Genomic DNA, 15,518 nt, shown 5'->3' with positions numbered 1-15,518 from the left:
GTACTGCTTTTTTCCAGAATGTCACGTAGTTGGAATCATATGTAGCCTAAGCACTATGAACCGTAAGTTTTCTCCATGTCTTTTTTCATGGTAAGCACACCTTTTCATGAGGTGATTTAACATCTTTGGTCAGCATGTTGCTCTTCATCCAAGGTCAAACATTGGCAAATTAGGAACAGGCCAAAATAATGGCAAATAATAGTTTTGTTTCAATTTTTTTTAAAGAAGTGTTTTGTTCTGTTTGAGAGATTTGGGATTTGTTTATTTTGATAAACAGCCTTTTTATTTTTTTTAAGATTTTATTTATTGTTTTGACGGAGAGAGTGAACATACAAGTGGGGGTGGAGGGGTGGGGGGAGTGGCAGGCAGAGGAAGAGGGAGAAGTCAGCCTCCACACTGAGCAGGGACCCAAATGGGGGCTCGATCCCAGGACCCTGAGATCATGACCTGAGCCAAAGGCAGATGCTTAAAAGACTGAGCCACGCAGGCACCCCAGTCTTTATTTCAATTAAATAATTAAGTAGTCTAATTTCTCAATCTTTTCTTTTGTGGTGTTTTCTAGCTCCTGTTTTAGAAATCTGCTTGCCTCGGGACGCCTGGGTGGCTCAGTTGGTTAAGCAGCTGCCTTCGGCTCAGGTCATGATCCCAGCGTCCTGGGATCGAGTCCCACATCGGGCTCCTTGCTCCGCAGGGAGCCTGCTTCTCCCTCTGACTCTGCCTGCCATTCTGTCTGCCTGTGCTCCCTCTCGTTCGCTCTCTCTCTGACAAATAAATAAATAAAATCTTTAAAAAAAAAAAAAAAAAGAAATCTGCTTGTCTCAATGTCATAATGATATTCTATGTTTTTTCTTGGAGTCTTAGTTGTTTTAATTTCACAATTAGCCATATAATTCATTATAAAGTGATTTCTGTGTATGGTATAAGGTAGAAGCTTTTTTTTTTTTTAAGATTTTATTTATTTATTTGAGAGATGGCATGATGGGGGGATGGACAGAGGGAGAAGCAGGCTCCCTGCTGAGCAGGGGACTCGATCCTGGGATTCCAGGATCATGACCCTGAGCTGAAGGCAGTCACTTAATTAACTGAGCCACCCAGGCACCCAGTAGAATTCAGTCTTACAGGTACTGTCTTTTAAAGCAATATAAAAGGGAGCAGAAAGTTCTAGGCTCTGGTTATCTTGTTTCAATGGATAAATGTACACACTTTGGACTTTGGGGAAAAAAACAAACCAAGAAGCAAATCTGTCTATAGTTGTTAAATATAATCTTATGAAGGCTGTCTGAGAGCAGAGCTCAAACAAACTCAGAATAAAGTGAATGACTCAACATCACACAACTGTTTAGAATAAAAATCCAGGACTGTTTGGCTCCACAGTCAATGTTCTTTCCACAAATTCATGCTCTTAGTATTTCTTAAATAACCGAAAGTTAAGAGTGGAGATAATGTATTCTTTTCACTCATTAATTCAGTAATTATTCATTGAGTCCCTATTTTCTAGGTGCTGGAGACAGAGTGATAAAACAAAACCTGTGTTCTCAAAGAATTCACATTGCAGTTGGGGGAGGTAAAATATAAGTAGGGGAACCTGGGTAATTCTAGTTACCATGGATATAAAATAGGGCATGTGTGAGTTAAAACATAACTTGAGAAAGAGTTTAGATAGCATCATCAGGGAACTCGTCTCAGAGCAGGTGACAGTTGAACTGAGACATGTCCAAAAGGCACAGAAACCAGCTTAAAGGGGCTCCCACAGGCCAAATCAGGAATAATTTCAACATCAAAATAAATACTAATAATAATAGATCATAAATCATCGGATAAAATAAGAACCCATGAGTTAATGCTAATGTAATGGACAAATAATCTGATGAAGAATGGGATATTGACACAGTCTCAAATATCTCCCTACAAAACACTTACTAATTACAAAGGAGGAAAAAAGTAACTTGATAGTAGAAAACCCTGCCAGATACTACCTTAAACAAAAAATCAGGGGTGCCTGTCTGGCCCAGCTTGTAGAACATATGATATGACTCTTGATCTTGGGGTTTGAGTTTGAGCCCCACCTTGGGTGCAGAGATTACCTAAAAATAAAATCTTTATTAAAAAGTTAAAAATCATTAGTACCAAAGCAAATGAAACCACATGCCTCCTGATAGAATGCAATGAGAAGAACACAACACCACATTTGTGATATTTTTTTTTTCTTTGTTATTTGACAGAGCACAAGTAGGCTGAACGGCAGGCAGAGACAGAGAGAGAGAAGCAGGCTCCCTGCTGAGCAAGGAGCCTGATGCAGGATGTGGGACTCTACCCCAGGACCCTGGCATCATGACCTGAGCCCAAGGCAGCCACCTAACTGACTGAGCCACCCACATGTCCCCTTTCATGATATTCTTTTTTTTTTTTTTAAAGACTTTTTTTTTTTTTTTAAGATTTTATTTATTTATTTGACAGACAGAGAACACAAGTAGACAGAGGCAGGCAGATAGAGAGGAAGGGAAGCAGGCCCCCTGCTGAGCAGAGAGCCCTATATGGGACTCGATCCCAGGACCCTGAGATCATGACCTGAGCCGAAGGCAGTGGCTTAACCCACTGAGCCACCCAGGCGCCCCATCCCTTTCATGATATTCTTAACAAAGATTTGTAACCCGAATTTATCACTAGGACAAATAGAGGCATCTTTTACAAAATAACTATAGTCTAGATATCAAAGTCATAAAATTTAAAAACAGAAAACCATTAAAGATTAAAAGAGAGAGACACAGCCACTAAATGTAATGCATGAATCTAGACCAATTTAAAGATTATTAAATGTTAAGAAAATTAGCAGGAAACGAAAAAGAAAGGTAGTTGAGGTAGAATCGGTAATAAGTGTTTGGACTTGGACTATATTTTAAATTTGAAATGATAACATTTGCTGACTTGTGACCTGAGCACCTGGATTAATAATGCTGCAATTTGGGGTGCCTGGCTGACTTAGTCCATAGAGCATGTCAGTCTTGATCTCAGGGTCATGAGTTCAAGTACCACGTTTGGTGTAGAGATTACTCAAAAAATAATGGTAATGCTGTAATTTAAAGAGATGGGACAGATTATGGGAGATGGAGAGTATTGAGGGTAGGAAATGAAGAGTTCAGTTTGGACATGTTTTCAGGTGTCTATTGCTGCATAACATACCTAAACTTAAAACACTTTAGAACACTAAACTTTTAAAACACTAACACTTAGTGGTTTAAAATAATGACCAGTTATTTGTTCTTGATTCTGCAAATTGGGCTAGACTTGGCTACATAGTTCTTACGATGCTCTATCCTGGGATCATTCTGAATTCTTATAAAGGCTCGGCTGGGATTGTATAAATTCACTCGCAAATCTAGTGCCTTACCTGGGATGGATACACCAGCTGGGAGCTGACTGGGATTCCTTATTCACAGTATCTCCAGCAGAGTAGCTGGATCTCTCTTTACATGGTGGCTCAGGGTTTCCCGGGGGCGGGGGATGGGGGAGACAATGGAGGCATCCTAGTCATCAGTGCAAGGCACAAGGCTAGCCCAGATCCAAAGGGAGAGGAAATATACCCCATGATGGAAGGAGCGGCATACAGCACTGACATGGCAGGAATTGTTGACTGCCATCTTCGTAGAAAATCTACTACAAATATGTTAAGGTTGCAGTGCTTGTTAGACACTGAAGTTGGAAATTGGGTACAAGGATTTTGGTGTTCAGGGAATGCTTCTGGACTGGTTATATAAATGTGGGAGTTATTAGCATAAAATGGTATTTTAAACCATGAGACTTGATGAATTCACCTTTAAACAGAGGGTTCATAGAAAAGAAGGGCTATTCCAGGACTGAGCCTGAGGTGCTCTCACAACTAGAGGTGAGACGGAAGAAGGCAAGAGAGGAAATGGAAAAGAGCCCTGTGAAATAGGAAGAGAACTAAAGCATATGATTGGTAAAAAGCAAGAGAAAAAATTGTTTCAAGAAGGCCTGTCTTAACTATCATATGATCTCCCTGATATGACGAAGTGGAGATGCAACAGTGGGGGTTAAGGGGGTAGGAGAAGAATCAATGAAACAAGATGGGATTGGGAGGGAGACAAACCATAAGTGACTCTTAATCTCACAAAACAAACTGAGGGTTGCTGGGGGGAGGGGGGTTGGGGGAAGGGGGGTGGGGTTATGGACATTGGGGAGGGTATGTGCTATGGGGAGTGCTGTGAAGTGTGTAAACCTGGTGATTCACATACCTGTACCCTGGAGGATAAAAAATATGTTTATAAAAAATTAAAAATTAAAATAAATAAATAAAATCTATTTGAAATAGGAAAAAAAAAAAAAAAGGCCTGTCTTGTTAAGAGATGAAGTAAGAAGCAGTCCCCGGACTTTGTCACATGGAGGCTGTTGGTGGCTTTGATAACAGGGACTCATGACTCAAACTGTGTACCCCAACCTCAGAGGAACTCAACAGGGGGCCAGTTTTTTAAAGATTTTATTTATTTATTTGAGAGAGAGGGCACAAATGGGGGAGCAGCAGAGTGAGAGGGAGAAACAGACTCCCCACTGAGCAGGGAGCTTAATGGCACAGGGCTCAATCCCAGGACCCCAGGATCATGATCTGATCCAAAGGCAGACACCAACTGAGCCACCCAGACACCCTACAAACGACTTTTTCACTTTCATTTAGGTGCCATTCCCTCTTAGATCACCAGGAGGAGTGAAAGATTTCTAGTTTTCTTGGTGACTAGGTTATATCATTTTCTAAGAGAGGGAGCACATACAGAAACAAGTCATATGAAAGGACAAGCTACTGTTCTAGTATATCGGTGTTTGAGGCCCCAGCAGTCCGTCCACATGAAAAGTTTAAGAGCCAAATGGAGGTCTGGTCCAGAGGTTGGATAGAGAGCTTGGGGTTGGAAACCCAGATTTGGGAGTCACAAGCATAAGATGGTTAATGCCATGGAAAGAAATGGGTTGGCCTGCAACGTTGTAATGCCCTCTACCTCTAATGTATTGCGGAAAGATGGTGCAATAAATTGGGAAACACCGGCGTTTAAGGGCCAGACAGGGCAAAGCAAGAATGAAAAGAGGCTGACAATGAGAAGCCAGAGTGTGTGGAAGACCCACTGAGAGGTGAGATGCAATCCAAGAAGAATTTCATCAAAGACAGCTGTTCAGACCCCACTGGAATGAGATCAAGCTGGAGAGGATTTAGCCTGTGACTGGATCAGTGCACCACCCATAGAGATCTTCCACGGTGACTGCGGGGAAACAACCATACTGAGAATAATTTTCAATTTGAAGAGGAGATGCAGTGAGATCAGGAAGAAATCCTGGTGTCTGGGCAATGGTTAAGGTGAGGCGGCCGTGAAAAACAAATTCTTATTCTCGAGTATGCCTTTAATAAATTCTTACTGAATGTTGACAGTTTGTTTGGGACCACTACTTCAGGACTTGTCTCTTCTCGGGGATCCTCAGGAAGGAGCCTAAAGCAGCCCCGCTCGGCCAAGTGCGCTCCCCGCCTCCAGCCTCAGTCCGACCTCCAGCCGCAGCAGCCCGGCTGCCGTCAGGGGGCGCAGGGTCTGCGCTCTACCGCAATACTTGGGGCGGAGCCAACCGTGGGGCGGGCCCTGAGGCAGCTTCCGGCTTCCGGCGGAGCGCCCGGTCGTCGCGCGCAGCCGTCATGGCGGCCGAGGAGAAGGACCCTTTGAGCTATTTCGCGGCTTACGGCAGCAGCAGCTCAGGTTCCTCGGGCGAGGAGGATAACAGCGAGCCGGAGGAAACGAATCGCAGGACCCCAGATCCTGCGAAGCCGGCGGGCGGCTGTGGGAACAAGGCAGAGAAGCGGCTGCCAGGACCCGACGAATTGTTTCGGAGCGTGACTCGCCCGGCCTTTCTCTACAATCCGCTCAACAAACAGATAGACTGGGAGAGGCACGTCGTCAAGGCGCCTGAGGAGGTGAGGTTCCCGACCCGGTTTCCCGACCGTGGCCCCGGCCTCCGCCCCCTTCCTCCTGAGCCCTCTCCTGGGGACCGGCACTTCGTTCCCCCCACACGCAATCACCTCCTGCGGGTTGCCGCACCACCCCTCCCATCTCCAGCCCTGGGGAGCCCGGGCCCCCTTCCCCAGCCTGGTGGGTGTCAGACTGGCCCGCAGCCCCCGCCCCCTTGTGAGGAGACCCAAACCTCCGCGCTCGGTGCCCCGACCCCGCGCTGCGAGGACTAACGGTGGTGACTCCCCCGCCCCCCCCGCTGCAGCTTCTCCCCGAGACCCCTTCCCTTTGACGCCGAAGTGCCTGCGGTGCTGCCTCCAAGACAATGTCTGCTGCAGCCTCCTGAAGGGGTCAGCCTTGGCGTAGTATCTCTGAGACTGGATTCTTCTTTGGTAACTAAAAGTTATTAGCTTTATTCGTATAGGGAACCCTTTGGCTTTTCACTTAACAGTATTGTGATTTTGATGGAAAAAAAAAAAAAAAAGATGTATCTTTAAACCTTTAAAAAAAAAAAAAAAAAGTCATCCTGAACAATAAGCGAACGGCAGGGAGGTGCATGTGCCCATACCGATTGGAGGAACCTCGGTTCGTCACGGTGCTTTTTAATGTGTTTGCTTAACAGCCTCCAAAAGAATTCAAAATATGGAAGTCAAACTATGTACCACCTCCGGAGACCTACACTACTGAGAAGAAACCTCCCCCTCCAGAGCTGGATATGGCAATAAAATGGTCTAACATATATGAGGACAATGGTGATGATGCCCCACAGAATGCTAAGAAAGCTAGGCTTCTACCAGAAGGGGAGGAGACAGTGGAATCAGGTAAGGCCAGTCAGAGTTCCTTGAATAATACCTTTTGGCCCCTGTGATGGGTTTAAAAAGAAGGAGATACTTAATGAGTGAAATTTAAATCTGGTGACTTAAGAAATTGATGATGGTGTGTAATTATTATTTTTGCCGTAGTTTTGAGAAAGATTGTATAAATTTGGCCTTGGCGTGAAGTCTCTGAAAGCTCAACCAGTAGTATTTACCATGTTTTAGAAAAAGATCTTAAGTTCTTCAGGCACTAGAGTGAAATCTCTGCTATCTCAACCCGTCGTATATATGATTTATAGTTTAAAACAGAGACATATTAATTCATGGATTCTTTCTTGTGATTGCAGCTTCGAAGAGCTGAAGGTTTCATTTTATATTAAAGCAGTTGTGGTTTAAAGCTAAAATTAGTGTGACAAAATAAACTTAATTGAGTATTACTACATAGTAATAGGAAGATAATGACCTAGTTGAAATGTTTGTATCATAATTTCATCTCATATTTAGAGTATAAGTAACCACAGTAATCTCTGCTTACATACATTTACCCAAGCCCTCAATTCCATCCTTCACACTGCAGCTAGTGATCACTTTTTCTAAAAGTAATGTCTGATTATGAAACTCACCTGCTTAAAATCCTTCACCAAGAGCATAGTCAAAGCCTTCTGATAGGCCCAGCCTTTCTCTCTACCTTCATTTTAAATGGTGTCTTTTTCTACCACTTTAAGATCTTAAAATTGAAAACTGAATAGACCATGCTATATTATGGTTCCATGCCTTTCAGCATATGTTGCTCCTTTTCCGGAATGTTCTTCCCTCCCTCTTCGGCCGGTAAACACATTCATCCTTCAAAATCTTACTCAAAGAAAAAAATATCAGCACCTCCCTCAAATTATTTGCTCCTCTAAATCTTGTGTGTGCTAATGCTATTGATTCTACTATCATCATATATGAGATTATTTGTTGATAAGTTTGTCTTCTTTGTGAACATGAGTTCCTTTACAGTTTGTGGTACATTTTGACTATTCAATAGGTATTGTTGAATTGAGCTAATATTTGGAAGTCATTTTTATGGAAGGTCATGCCAGTTAAACAGATTTTTGATGTGCTCATGAATCCAGGGCTACTTCCCTTAGCTCCTTTTACAGCCATGCAGAGTTTTGTTTTGGGAGAAAAAATAACTAACTGGTAGGAGTTCTTCAGTTTTAATTTTACTTGGCTTTTCCTTTTCTTTCACTGATTTCCCAGTGTGGATTGGAAGTCACTAATGAAGGCATATCATTCAGTAATAGCATCCTTTTAAATCAAAATACCTCATACTGTATAGTATTGTGTAATTAATAAAAAACCATTTTTGCATAAATAGTGTTTAATCCTGCACCTGGTGAAACCAGATAAGGAAATAGGGAAATGAGAGCTTCATGTGACTTGTCCATGATCACAACTAGAAGATGCCAAGCTGTAAAATAGGTACTTCCACATAGTGACCTAGTAAAGAAGTGGTACATAATTCATTATTACTCTTTTATAGACAAGAAAATAATCTCAGATTAAAGAATTGGCCTAAGTAAATTCACACAGCTAGGAAGAAGTGAAATTAGAATTCAGATTCAGGCCCTTAAGTGGAAATGATTTCTCTGTAAGCTGGGGTTTATTCTCTCAATGTTTTGCAAGCGGAAGTGCTTGAGAAATAGCTGTTCTGTAGGAAGTAAGACCACTAGAGTTGATACTCAGATTAAGATAGGCTGGTGCTCTCTCTTTGTTCCTATATGGAAAAAGTGAGGATTCTCTACCAGGACAAACAACCAGAAAGAATTTTCTTCTTTCCAGCTTGCCTCCAAATACGTGGCAAATAATGTTGTTATTCTCCTAGGTAATTTCTGTTCTTTTGATTATATGATGGTCCTCCATCAGAACGTGTACAGAAATAATATCAAACGACAGAAGGACCCAATGCTCAGTGGATCATAAAGTTAAAAGATAATCATAGAATCTTTAATTTGGACTCTAATGTTGGTTATTGACTATAACTATCTTCTTTTTTAGATACTTTCCTTTTTAGAAGTGATTTTTGTCATTTCAGAATCCCACAAAGTCAGTATAAAATTGATCATTTTTTTATTTGTTTTTATTAACTTACAAAATATCTCATTTAAGAAATTTCATATTCTTGGGGCACCTGGGTGGCTCAGTTGTTAAGCATTTGCCTTCAGCTCTGGTCATGATCCTGGGGTCCTGGGATGAGCCCCATATCGGGCTCCCAGCTCAGCAGGAAGCCTGCTTCTCCCTCTGCTTGTGTTCTCTCTCTCACTGTCTCTGTCAATTAAATAAAATCTTTTTTTTAAAAAAAAGCAAAATTCCACACTTAAATTATCTGATTTTTAGACTATTAAATTATTTTTACTTTTCCTACTCATTTTTTGCACTTTGGCCTTTTTTGCCAGTTAAATTCTTTTAGATTTATTATTATTTTTTCTTGTTTAGTAATTGTGAAATGTAATTCAGTAAGGCTTAGATATTATTGACATGTACTTAGCCATGAAATCCCTATGTAAGTAGTTAATGCTTTTTCTTTTTTTTTAAGAATTTTAGAAAGTTAGTTCATATTAACAGTGTTACTTATTTACCTCAGGCGGCATGAATTCCATAATAGAAAAATTTTTTCTTTACTAATGCATCTGTAATATACGGCACAGAGTAGAAACTCAATAATTTGATTAAATGAACATTTCAGGGTGGTTTTGTTTCATTTGTCCTGCTATGGTTTTCAAGGCAATGCCTTGTTATGTCACTAGATGGCATTAGCTTCTGTTCAATTTCCTATTCGAAATTATTTTTCCAACCCTAGTAATTTGTGTTTTTTGTTAACTCAGTAAATTTATTTAAAATTGGCAGATTAATAGTAGAAATGTCTCACGATCTCTCTCTTTTTTTTTTTTTTTGAGAGAGAGAGCAAGCAGGGACAGGGAGAAGCAGGCTCACTGCTCAGAGCCCAGTGCAGGACTCTATCCCAGACTCCAGGATTATGACCTGAGCTGAAGGCAGATGTTTAACCAACTTAGTCACCCAGGCACCCACAGTCATCTTTTTAATGATATGTAAACAGTGGATTTTATAATAGTTAGAAAGTAATTTCAGTTTTTATACTGTGAAGATAATCTCAAAGTCTAGCTATGACATTAATTAAACTCCAGTTAAAAAACAAAGATCTTGGCTTATTTGAGCTCTGTGACATATCAGTTGGTTTATACATTACTTTTGTGTATGCATGATAAACTGTTGATTAAAACTCTGGTCTTAAAAAAAAAAAAAAAAACTCTGGTCTATAAATTCCTAGGATGATTTGTTGATCTGAATTTTATCTTATCTCGCTGCTTATCTAAACCCATAAGTGCTTTCTGAAATACATAAATAATATCGCCATACTGTGCTTGAAGATGAATGAAGATGAATGACTCATCTGTTAATTTTAATTATTCTCTTCATCAATGAAGGAGATACTCTGAGTATGGTACAGTTAGCAGAAGGGAACTGAAGGCTTAGGCTGTAAATGTATTTCCTCTATAAGGAGTTATGGTGTGATATAAGCAGGTTTTCCCCCAACTTTTTATTTTTATTATAATTTTTTTTTATTAAGTAAGCTCCACACCCAGCATGGGGCTTGAATTCACCACCCGAAGATCAAGAGGCTCATGTTCTACTACTTATTGAGCCAGCCAGGCACTGTAGCTTCCCAGTTTTTTTAATATGAAGACCCCTTTCAATATCAGAATATTTTATAGATCACCACGTGATAGTTGTTGAACTTGGGCATCTGTTTTGAGAAGGTAAAGCCAAAAGTGCAATGAATCCAGTAATGTGCTTAATATAAATTTGTATTTTAAAATTTATAACTTCTGTATGTTAGTCTGTCTATATGGAGTTCTTAACAAAGCCATACACATGTTCAGAGAGAATACAGTTTTGGTGAAACTTCTACCTGTGAGTGCTTTTTAAATTTCAAAATAAAAGGACAAGGGTTATAAATAGGAAAGGGAGTTGTTTTGCGGGGAGAGAAAGTAGATTGGAAGGGAAAGAACGCCAATGGCTACTTTAAATAATGTCATGTTTAGATTGGTAGTCTTTGGTTAAAAAAAAAATAGAATGTGTTCTGTTTTTTACAACATGTAGATTATTTAAATACACACAAAGTGTATACTGTGGAATATATGGGAATAGCTTTTTTCCAGAACAAGTCTGTTACTCTCATTTTAAAACTACCTTAATATAGCACTAAAAGGTCACTCTGAATTCTGCATGACACTACAATTTAAAAATTTCTACTTTTACTTGGCACTTTAAAATCAGAGTTCTAAATTTAACTTTTGGTTTTTATTAGGAAACCAGAAGAAACATAAGCTGGGAATAATGATTTTGGTCTGAAGTCAATGAAATTTTAACACTTAACTTTTCTTTTAAAATTACTGATTAAAACTTTTCCTTTCCTGTTTAAAGATGATGAAAAAGATGAACATACTTCTAAAAAGCGCAAAGTAGAACCAGGAGAGCCAACAAAGAAGAAAAAGTAGAAAACAACAAATGACAAGAATTTCTGGACTGCGAAACTTGTTGCAACGGTTTTTTTGGGCAGATTAAGTTGATGTTTTAAATTATTGTGAAACAACATCTCCATGAAAGTACATGTTAATTAACTAATAATAAGTATTGCTGTGGGAACTTTCCACTGTAGAATTCATTTTTTATTTAAAACTTTATTTAAAACTCAAGTGGTGATTTGTGATTGTGAAAATGACAACACATGGAAGCATTCTTGCTGTCACAGAATTAGTGACATGCTTTGAGAGTTTTGTCACATGTCGACATGCCAATGTTCTATGAACCTTTTATAAAGGAATATATTTTTAAATATATTGTAATGTACTGTGAACTCGTAGGGTGCTTTTCAACAGTGTTTGTACAGTGTAAATAGATCATGGAAATAAAAATTACTTATTCAATATTACTATTGCATAACATTAACATTTGAATATTTGTCTGTGGCAAGTACCCTCTTTGCCATGTGATGTTTTTAATAGTAGGTATTACCATCTAGGAGTGCCTTCTGTGTTCCAGGTGCTTTGTGGATACTTTTTCACTGATCCTCAAACAGCCTTGGTAAAGCAGGTCCTAGAGGCTTCATTTTATAATAAAGAGAGATTAACTTACCCAAGGTTCCACAGTGAGTGAGCAGTGATTTGGGGATTTAACTAAGGATACTTGAACTCCAGAATCATCACCCTGAACCACCTACCCACCAATCAGACTTTCGTGATCCTCGAGGGACTGCAGTTGTCATAGCTTCGGGTACTCTCTGTGGTAAGCAGGGAGATCTTCCCTGATTGTTACTGTGCTTTATCATGTAAACCTTAGGTGATGGTTATTCATTAATTTTCCTGGTAAATAGTTTGCTGAAGGTAAGAATTCTCTACAAAGAACTGCCAGATGTAGCAAATAGAAATAGAGGACACCCGATTAAATTTGAATTTTAGATGAACAAATAATGTTTTATATGTGCAATATGTGGGACCTACTTAACACTAAAAATTTGTTTATCTGAGACTCAGATTTCACTGACCATTTTGTGTTCTGTTTTGTTTTTGTGCATGGCTACTATTTTAAGGCTTCATATAGTGATAGTCAAATTCAGCAAGGGGTAGTAAGGAAATTAATCATATCTGATTTTACTTCTTAGTCCATAATGGCAGTTCAGTTATTTGTAGCATTTTGAACTATAAATAGGAGATGCTATACGTTGTATCAATCATTCCATGCATCTTAATGCCTTTCAGAGCCAAGAGTTAATTACAGGACACTGCACCTTTAGTGTATAAGAAGAATTAAAGACATTTGTCTTTGCATTTAAAAAAAAAATCCTCAGTTCAGTTGTTTTTCTTCAGAACTGGAAATCAGTATTTGAAAAACTATAAAATTTGTTTAATTGGGAACATGGATCAAGTAGATTAAGATTTGCAAAAGGCATTGACATGATGGTGCTACCATGGTGTTTTGTAGAATGAGGAAGGAATAGAAACAGTATGATAGCTTCCAGTACATCTCAAACTTGCAAAAAATAATTCTGTGGCTGTTTGTTTGTTTGTTTGTTTGTTTTCCAGGATTTTATTTATTCATTTGACAGAGATAGCTAGAGGGAGCACAAGCAGGAGGAGCAGCATATGGAGAGGAAGAAGCAGGCTTCCTGCTGAGCAGGGAGCCCAATGTGGTTGGATCCCAGGACCCTGAGATATGACCTGAGCTAAAGGCAGATGCTTAACCAATTGAGCCACCCAGGTGCTCCCTATAGCTGCTTTGTCCTCTATGCTTATAACATGATTCCCAAAATTGAAGTAATTGTAAAGCAAGGAACTTTTTATTTAAAGCCTTTGTATATGAATAATTTCGAGGGCTAGAATATCGTATTAGGGAGTGGCATGAAAAAGCATGAGTTCAGTGTGACACCAGACTAAACAAATGGAATTATAATTTTGAGTCTGTGATTCCTAAATCTAGAGAAATCTGTTGTCTGGATACATGTATTAGAGGAGCAGATATTTCAAGAAGTTACTGAACTATTACAAGATTTAAAAATTAGCATGAAGGCAAAACTCATACAATAAAAAAACAACCCAAGGGGCGCCTGAGTGGCTCAGTCCTTAAGCTGCCTTCAGCTCAGGTCATGGTCCCAGGATCCAGCCCCCTTGCTTGTGTTTCCTCGCTGTGCCTCTGTCAAATGAATACATAAAAACTTAAAAAAAAAAAAAAAGAACCCAGCAAGCCACTGTCTGGAAATCTAACCTCTTTTTATCACCCATTGGTTCAATTTCCAACTTAAATCAGTTAGTTTATGATAGAACAAAAGCTAACTAGATCAGCCTTTAGTGATGGCTTTCAGCCCCTCCCCCCCCCCCTTCTAGAAGGTAACAGAATGGGAATGGCGGGGAGGAATAAATACTGCTTTTCTGGAAGGGGTGTTGATATTTTAGGACATACAGTGGCTAAACTTGTGAGCTCATTATGCCCCTTCTGGGAGATGTTCACCTACTTTGAATAGTTCTAATGTAGGAAGGGAAAGAGAAGGAGACTAAATATTTTAGAGCAGTCTGATTCTGCCATTTGTATTTCATGGGGGTTCTTTTCAAAATATGACCAAAAAACAAAAGGGGAAAGGGACCTTTATCCAAGTTTCTCTTTTAGACAAGTCACTTGATACTTGACTCTTTCTTCATCTTTAAGGAAGTTAGACCACATCAGGCGTAAATGACTTTCTTCTGTGCAAGGATAAAATTTGAGAACTAAGCATCTGTGGGCCATATTTTAAAATCCAAAGTGTAAATAGCATATGGAGTTTTATGAAAAATGTTCTATCCGGAATCAAAGAACATTACTAAGAAAATTGACACTGATTTTTAGCCATTAAAATACTCATATTACCTGGACGTAATTGCAAACGTGCAACTTTCTAGTCTAGATCCTTAATGCTGTGTAGTGCTTTTGCATTCACAAAGTTCAATCATATAGTATTTTAGTTTCCAAAAATCTAACGAGGTAGGCTTTATCATTTCCAAATTAGAGAAATGGAAAACAGGCCCAGCCAGATAAAACAATATGCCCACAAATATGTGAGTTAGCTACAGAGCTCAGGCTAGAATCTGTAATTGCATACCATGTAAAGTTTATGGAGTACCTATTGGTGCAAAGCACTATTAGGAAAAGAAGACCCATTTTTATTTTAGCAAAGTCACGTTGGTAGCCATAAAGAGAAAAGACATGTAAGGACTGATTCAGAAAGACTGGTTGCAGTAGTTCAGTAGAGCAGTAAGTAATGAACTAAGGCATTGGAGAGGAGACTGGGGTATGAGAAACTGGTAGTCCTTAGTTGGATGTAATGGCCCTGGTTTTCTTTTATTGCAAAAAAAAAAAAAAATATATATATATATATATATATATATATATATATATGGTGAGGGTTTTTTTAATTGCAAACTACATACATATGGTTTGCAGTGTGTGTGTGTTTGTGTGTGTGTAATTAAAATGTAAATGGGCTAGTGCAGGTTTGGACATGGCTTGCATGTAAAACATATTACCACACCATTTAGACACACAACTCGACTAGACACATTTTAAAAATACAAATATTTTTACAGGTATCTGCATGAACTCAACAACTGATTAAAACCACAGCTGGACTTTAGTGTCATTGGTGGTATTTCGGGTTTTAGCCTTTTGTGTCCATACCGAACTGCTTCTCTATTTCACTTACTACAGAAGTTCCAGACATTCTTACAAGGAAATCCCAGCAAGTGTTTTGGACTTTTCATTATATTCTAAAGCTTTCTCTCTTCCCTTTACATAGTTTTCCCAATTTAAAACATTGCATTGCATTGTAATGCAATATATATATATATATATATACACACACACACACACACACCTAGGAGCATTTGTATGTACAGTCCACAGAGGAGGACCTCTGCCTGTTCATTCACTAGAACCATGCCTGGTACATAAAAGATATTCAGTAGAACTCCTGATTGTTGATGGTGAACTGAATTTTTTCCAATTGGTTTGGGAGTGATCCTCCAGAGCCTTGTGTCTCCAGTTATATGGGCCAATAAATCTTGACAGTTTAAATCAGTTTGAGTTCAGTTTTCTGTCATTTTCTATCAAAAAC

General features: G+C 39.2%; 1 protein-coding gene across 1 annotated transcript; it reads left to right on the top strand.

Annotated features, from left to right (window-relative positions):
- The first annotated feature begins 5,633 nt into the window (after nt 1-5,633).
- Nucleotides 5,634-11,810, top strand: LOC309842188 (UPF0690 protein C1orf52). Its single transcript, XM_082686147.1, has 3 exons — nt 5,634-5,962; nt 6,619-6,817; nt 11,303-11,810. The coding sequence occupies exons 1-3, from the start codon at nt 5,687-5,689 to the stop codon at nt 11,374-11,376; spliced, it is 549 nt and encodes a 182-aa protein (XP_082542273.1). The 5' UTR covers nt 5,634-5,686; the 3' UTR covers nt 11,377-11,810.
- Nucleotides 11,811-15,518: the final 3,708 nt, after the last annotated feature.

Source organism: Mustela nivalis (genome assembly GCF_964662115.1).
Source record: "Mustela nivalis genome assembly, chromosome: 10".
Taxonomy (NCBI): Eukaryota; Metazoa; Chordata; class Mammalia; order Carnivora; family Mustelidae; genus Mustela; species Mustela nivalis.
This window is presented reverse-complemented; position numbering and strand designations above follow the sequence as displayed.